The sequence below is a fragment of the Mya arenaria genome, chromosome 10 (genome assembly GCF_026914265.1).
Source record: "Mya arenaria isolate MELC-2E11 chromosome 10, ASM2691426v1".
Lineage (NCBI taxonomy): Eukaryota > Metazoa > Mollusca > Bivalvia > Myida > Myidae > Mya > Mya arenaria.
Genome location: NC_069131.1, coordinates 187176 through 195000, shown reverse-complemented (window position 1 = coordinate 195000; position 7825 = coordinate 187176). Strand labels below are relative to the sequence as shown.

At 35.1% G+C, this 7825-nt stretch overlaps 1 protein-coding gene across 1 annotated transcript; it reads left to right on the top strand.

Annotated features, from left to right (window-relative positions):
* The first annotated feature begins 1583 nt into the window (after positions 1 to 1583).
* On the top strand, positions 1584 to 3141 carry LOC128205897 (sporozoite surface protein 2-like). The gene is made up of 2 exons (XM_052907953.1): positions 1584 to 2169; positions 2567 to 3141. The coding sequence occupies exons 1-2, from the start codon at positions 1584 to 1586 to the stop codon at positions 3139 to 3141; spliced, it is 1161 nt and encodes a 386-aa protein (XP_052763913.1).
* The last annotated feature ends 4684 nt before the right edge of the window (positions 3142 to 7825 follow it).

Below are 7825 nucleotides of genomic sequence, written 5' to 3'. Positions count from 1 at the left end.
GTTTTTATACTTTTTCAAAAGTTATTTTCTCACAGAATGTATTATTGAAAGAGTTTGACAACAATTCAAAGAAAACTAATTCTAGAGCAAACAAATATACTTGAGTAATTGTTAAAAAGCAATGAATTGTACCCAAGTACCTTTTTGGCTGTAGAATATATTCCATTGGAATCTAGACCAAAGGTTTCAATCAACATATTTAATGATAGAATGCGGTTTAAAAATGTGTAACACATATATTTGTTTCAATAAACTTTGATGTTATACGGTAAAATGAGATTAGATTGAGTTTGAGTTTAGACTTAAGTATTTTCGCGATATTGGGGCCAGATCTTAATGGAAAACTGCAGAAAAAATCAAACCGTTTTCTTAAAGCTGTAGTATAGCTTTTAGCAACAGAACATCAGTTTTCAAACTTGAATATAAATATTACGATCTGATCTTTTTTCAGCAGTCTTATAGCACTGGTTTCCAGACATTTGGATAATAAGTGGCTCACTCAAAGACATCAAAATAAATAAGTTGTAATACAGTCAATCTGTGAGAGTGCAGCTTGGAATTGGTGTGGCATTAACGATTTTGTGAATACATGTAGTGATTAATGTAAAGGCTCTTAAAATAATTGATGTAAACATCTCAGTCCTATTTTTCGGTTATATTTTATGTATGATATTCCAGGCACTGGCATGTAAATGTGCTATTACTTGATGACTGGCCTGCAATAAATGGAATACATGTTACACAACTTCAATGCCAACCTAGAAGCTAGAAAATTAAGCAAAAAAAAGAATTGGCGGACCGTGTAAAGAAGAACTAATTGTGTTCATTTTTGTTTAAAAGCCAATAGAAAATGCTAAAATAGGGTATATCGTAGGAGATGAATGTTCTTTGAGAACACTAGTCTTGGACTAGTGGATCAGCTGTCCGCCTCCCATCCGAGGTTGTGGCTTCGAGTCCCACCGGCGGTACTTTCTCATGGCATCAGATAAAGGACATCAGAACTGGCTTCTACCAGGAGACGGATTCAGCTTGCATCGCAATCAAGCTAAATAAATACATAAGCTTAAATGTGAGCTGACCATCAAACATTTTTAACATTTCTGTTGACTTGTTTTGCTTCAAGTCAGAATGTTGATTATAAGTGATTTGCATTTCAAATGTCAATTCAAAATGTCAAAGACGCGAAACGTCATTGCAAATGAGACATTGACCTATAGACCAGACAAAAACAACACAGACAGCTATCAAAAAGCTGTATTAGTTAGTGAAGGGGTCACCTAAAGCAGGGAGACGGGGAGGGATAAAACATGGACACAGGGGTAGATAAACACGGAGACGGGAAGGTAGATATCGAAGGGAGACGGGGAAGAAGAACTCATGGAAACAGGGGGGAGATAAACACGGAGGCGGGAAGGGAGATTATTTAAAGCTCGTTAAAAAAATAAAATATTCAACTTTCTGCGTTTTTTGTTACGTATTTAACCTTTTATAACGTTAAAACGAAGCTGGAATATAAATAAGATGACAAAGCCGTTTTTTACGAAATAATTATTGTATAAAAGGAACAAAAAAAGAGCCATAGCATGAGCCTACCGACAACGGTGGACGAGGCTGTCGAGCATGTTGACGAAATAATTGACGATGATTTGACTGACAGCGCCACCTCCGATTATGATGATGATGATTGCGATGGACGAAGTAAAATCGAGCGATATATACAAAGTTTTGGCTCGTCTTTATTACTCGGAAATGCAAATCCTAATAAATGCGAAAAGCCGAATGAAGGTAAAAAGCTGAATGAATGTGAAAAGCCGAATGAAGGTGAAAAGCTAAATGAAGGTGAAACGCTGAATGAAGTTGAAAACTCTAATGAATGCGAAAAGCTGAATGAAGGTGAAAACTGTAATGAATGCGAAAAGCCGAATGAATGTGAAAACTCTAATGAATGCGAAAAGCCTAATGAACCTGAAACCCCGATGGAATGCGAAAACCTTATGTCATGCAACTTCGAAATTAAATCGAAGTTCTCGTCGTTTATTAAATGTAAAAGACAAAGCGATGGAAAACCTGAACTGAACGTGGAGTTTACCGAAAACAACCAGGATGACGCGTCTCAGGATGAGACTGCCAGACTATTAATCCGAAGAGAACAAAACAAAAGGGCTTCGCGTAAACACAGACTCAAGCAAAAAACTACGATCGCGAACTGTTTAGCGGAAATCAATACGCTAAGACAAACGATAAAAGAAAAAACTCTGAGATCAGTCGCCTGAAAACTAACTTGGATTTATTGACTAGCGCAGTTGTCGAAAATTTTTAAAAACGATTTGTTTCTGTAGTTTTATAAGCTGTGAAATGTAAAAAACTGTTATAACTTAAAGGAAAAATAATAAAATATAACAAAAATCAAAACACGTATATTTTATTTTTGCGAGTTTTATTCTAAAATGCATCATATTTTACAAAGTCATCATCAATGCGATGTTTGATCCTTATGGATCAAGCGCTGGTTTACCTATGTATTATAATTATGATTATCAACAACCTAAGTCCTCCAGTAATACAGCGCAAACACCAAATCCAGCATTTGAAGATAAACTAGATTACGACGAAAACAACAAAGACAAAACGGCTTCTTCATCTCCTCCTCCGAGTCAACCAAAATTTTCGAAATCTGACACAAGCCCCAAAAAGTTCCCAAAATCGCCATCGGGTCTAGGCGGTTCTGCTGCTAAAACACCACCAAACGATTTATTAGCAAAATTACAGTATATGCGTTCTAAGGTTGCCACCGAATTAGAAACTGAATCAGACGTAAACATGTCCGATTCTAATCAAAACAAAGACGATACTAAAAAATCACAGATTCCACAAGAAACAAAACAATCAGTAAAAGATAATAGTGTGCCGTCTGCACCACCACCACCACCACCTAATATTATTAATAATCAGACATCTTCGACGCCTGTATCTTCAAAACCTAAACCCACACCCAGAACTTCAAAACCTACAACTACTGACATTAGTGATGAATCCGAAGCACCAGAAAACAGCGAAATTGAAGAACAGAGCGATGCTGCTGGTACTGACGGAGCTGATTGGGATGGAATTAAAGAAACTGAAGTTCCCCAAAAAATGTAAAGGCATCCAATTTAGCTAAAATTGGATCTGCCATCATAAACCCGCAAAGCAATCCAAAAAGAAAAAAAGGAGATCCTGATCGTGATTCTAAACGTTCTAAAAGTGATAGTAAATCTAGCTCTAGCAAGGCACCTTCTGAAGAATATGTACAGGCTAAAAAAAAAATCGCTAGCATGTTTGGAAGTAAATAAAACTATTATATTGTTGATTTAAGGTAAAAATGTTATTAAAAACTTATAATAAAATCATGTTTATATCAAATTTGCATAGTTGTTCTTTTCAAATCGAATTCTACACTGCGGTTGACAGTCAACACCATTTATCTTCGCCTAACGCTAGTTACGACGAATTATTTGGATATATGAAATTTGTCGACGAATTCGTAAATATAGTTAAATTACATTATTCCGCGTATGTATGGCAAAGACTAGTAAACGAGACATTGTCTGATAGAAAAAAAGACGAAATTTACAGATGTATAATCCGTATACTCTAATCCAAGAAGCTCAAGACAAGGTTAACGACGATTTAATGTTTAACTCTCATTCGTATAACGAAGAGGACATATACAGCGGCGTTGAGGATTTATCGTCGTTAGCTAAAAAAAAAAAATCCACTATTCTCAAGTGTCTTCAAGAACTCAAACCGTATCAACAGTTTCTCAAAACTGTTTATGGAATTTCGCCGCAAACATTGTTTGAACCCTACCAAAAAGCTATAATTTTTAATATCCTTTTTTATAGAATAAAAAGCGATTACGGTCACACCTGTCTCGAACGTTTTATTTTATCTATGTCCAATAACTATATGGGATTTAAACCTTATTTGTTTCACTTTGTAGCTTCAATGTTGTCAAAAAGACATAGCGTGTCTATCATTCAACGCGGTCTAGGAAAAACTACAATTAAAAAACAAGTGGCCGCTTCGGCAATGTTGTGTTTGAAAAAAGTAAGAGTACTTTTAGTAGCTCAGTCTAAAACTATGGTGACTGGAACTTTTACGGAAATACGACATGTAATTCAAAGATATAATGACGCGTCTAAAAATTTAATGAGAATGCCGGGTAACGGTCTTCGTTTGTATATAAACTATAAGTCAGAAGATGGACAAGGCGCTGGAGCATCCAAATTTGCAGCAGTTAACTCGGGACAGTACGACTATTCTAACGAATTGGTCTATTTATCGGGTAAAAAAGGGGATACGGTTCGTGGACAAGATCCTCACATACTGTTAGTAGACGAATTTATTAGCATTCCCGGACCTAATCACGTCACTATACTAGCTATGGGACATAGACCGCATTGTCAGATAAACTATTTCTCCAGTCCTGTGCATAGTAGACCAGAGCTACATTTAAACGTTTTGGTGGATTTACACGATCAAACAGATATAAATTTGTTTAGAATGACTTTTTTTTGTACTAACAAAAGTCACCAGAAACACATTTCTACTCAGAGAGCTTGCGTTATTTCAGAGTTTTTCATACCACCTTATATTTCCTATTCAAACGATAATAAACTAATAACGGACGTAATGACTTGCGACAGTGATGGAAGACGAGGCAAAAACGATCCACCTTATTACGCGGCTAGATTCGTTACTATGCAAAATACTTCAGCTTACCACAACGAACTAGGAATTGTGAACAAATCTGATTTATCGAGAGCTTTAAAAGCTAGAGACCCTTTATCGTACGACGACACAAACAATACCAGTTTTAACAAGACATTTTTCGATTTTTTAAAGACAAGCGACGCTTATGTGGATGTGAATCGGATAGATTTTAAGTCTAAACAACGCATAATGATGAACAGCATTTTTCAAAGAGACGAATTGGTAATAAATAGCGGAGTTAAACAAAATCAAGGCATTTTGAATCACGTAGATTTATTCGTGTACATAGACCCCAGTTACAACGCAGATACACAATCGGGTATAGGGATTACTTGCATAACGAAACCTTATCATCGAGAAGAATATAAACAGGGTTGCGACAATAAACGACAAATTGTTACCTATATGAACCACAGATTTCTCAGCGAACACGACATGTCAAAAGTTCCAGAAGTGATTCGTAACTTGGTGTATTCTTGTATAGTAGCTAATCGACAATTGTTTCCTTTACCTAAAATGCTTAATTTTTTATAGCCGTAGAAAATAACTCGAATCAATCCAGTGTAGCTCAGATTCACAATCAGTTATCCGCACTAAATGCTAAAACTAGTCATACAATTAAGTACAACATGTATTTATATACAACTGTGAGAAAAAAACAGACGAATTATGGGATATCACTTAGGTATAGATAAATCAACCATGTTTTCCACAGCAATTAATATGTCTAACAACTGTTTGATCTCTTTTGTTAGACAGATAGAGTCGTTCGTTAGATCGCAAAACGGAAAACAAATATCTACAGTAGACACCACAATCATGTCGCATTTTATGACGGAATGCTCAAATCTTAGGTACGACACTACCAAAAGAACGTATACCGGCAAAATATCCAAAGTGACTTCTGACGACACGGTTACCTCTTACAGTATAGCCACAATTTTGTGTAAAAGTTATTCGGACGAATCCATTAAATTTAAGACGTATAATAACGTTTATCCGTGGATTCGAGTTCAATTATTGGACGATAGTGAGGAGGATAGTAGTAGTACCGATGAATCCTAGCAAATTGTGTGTTGATTAATCTATAAGACTCCATTTGCCGTCAGATTCTTTAACTATTTTACGCAAGTTTTTCATAATATTATCCGGAATACTAAGTATTTTTTTATCATGTCGTCCGTCAATAGAAACTTCATTTTTGTTTTTCTGTTGACTATGGTGTCGCGTTCGCTGTGAATCCAAAATTTTGTGCCTAAATACAAAATAGTTGCAGCCAGAGGATACAGACAGTGTTCGGGTAACCAAGAACATAATACGGGATTAGGGTCTTCAAAATTTCTAGTGTTTATAGAATAAAATCCAGTCTTGTTATTAAATGTTATGTTATCTGGACGAATCTTATTGGCTAAAATCACGCATTTTAAGTTGCCGGTGACACACTCACGATCGTATTCAGATAATTCACGTTTATCTTCCATGCGTTGGTTTAACACGATGGATAGCAAGTCGTCCGTCATTTTGTCAAAATCTATTTTATGCTGAGGTACATGAATGATAAACACTTCGTCTGTCATAGTTGACAAAAATTTTATGACTGTTATATATTTCGCGAATATGAGGTTAAAAGATTTTTAGAATTAGTTTTGCGCAATTAACCTAAACATACATTAATTAGATACGAATCTCTATATTAAAACTATAAGTATGATAACAGAATTTATAATGAAAAATAACTTTGCAATTTTTTAGTTATATTGTAATTGTAAATTAGCTAAGATTTTTATATCCGAAAAAATAATTTACGCAAAATATGATGCGACCAGAAAGTAACCCACCTAGCGCGTCGGGTTCATCTACAGTCAAGAATACATCCTATAGTGCTGAAATTGATGCACTACGTTACGAAGTAGAAGCGCTACGTAGCGAAAACCTTCGTTTACTATCGGCTAATCAAAAATGGGCACAAATGCCTATGGCTATACAAGGCCGCTGAGCTTTGCATTATTCGAATTTAGCTGAAGAGCTGGAACGAGCTATCGTTGAACGAGAAAGAAAATCTTGTAGCCAGCAATTGGATGCGCTTAAAGATGAACATAAAAAAGAACTTGTACTTTGGGAGACTAAATGGTTAGAAAACAAACTAAAATACGAAACGTGTAAACAAATGATAGCAAATTTAATACTTGAAAAAAAAATGTTGAACGAAAAGTTACAAAATTTAAAAGATGCAACTCCTCGTTTTGACTGGACTGTGCCACCGCCTCCACTCGTTGCTCAAAATGCAAATTCAAATTATGATCTACAAAAACCGGCCATAAATCAGGTTACGAGCCAACCTTTGATGTCATCTTCTCGCGGATGGAACCCTATGCCCGGTGCGTTTCAACCGCCTAACTTCATAAGTGGAAACGCTGTGCCTATGCAGATGAACATAATGCCTTCAAAAATACTGAACATCAATCCGATGCAAATGCAACAACAAAACTATTTGCAATACGATTCATCGTGTGAGGAATTAGTTAAACGTTGATAAATGCGAAATTTTATGTTATAATGATAATTATGTGTATAATTTGCGTTATTTTTGAACTGTTTAAAATATTGAAAATTTAAAGCATTATAATAATTATACAATTACAATAAACATTTTAACCGTATGTACGTAATTTTGTGTTAAACACTGCGAATAAAGTTATATAATTTGATTTATTAAAGTAGTATGTTATTACGCTTAAATAACGTTAATTAGAAACAAAATCCTTTATATTGAGAAACACACGAGAAAAAACTACATTCTTTTTGTAAAGAAAAAAGAGCACATAAGTGTTACTCAAAATATATATTTATTCATTAAATATTGAAAACTTTAGAGTTTGTAAAAAATGATAAAAATGACATTTTTACAGCAAGAAACAACTAGTGAATCTAGTATACTTTGTTTTGCGAAATTAACAGACAAAGCTTACGCTCCGACTAAAGGGTCAAAGCTGTCTGCTGGCTTCGATCTATACAGCGCTTATGATCTTATTATTCCTGCTTTCCAAAGAGGATTGGTAAAGACCGACAT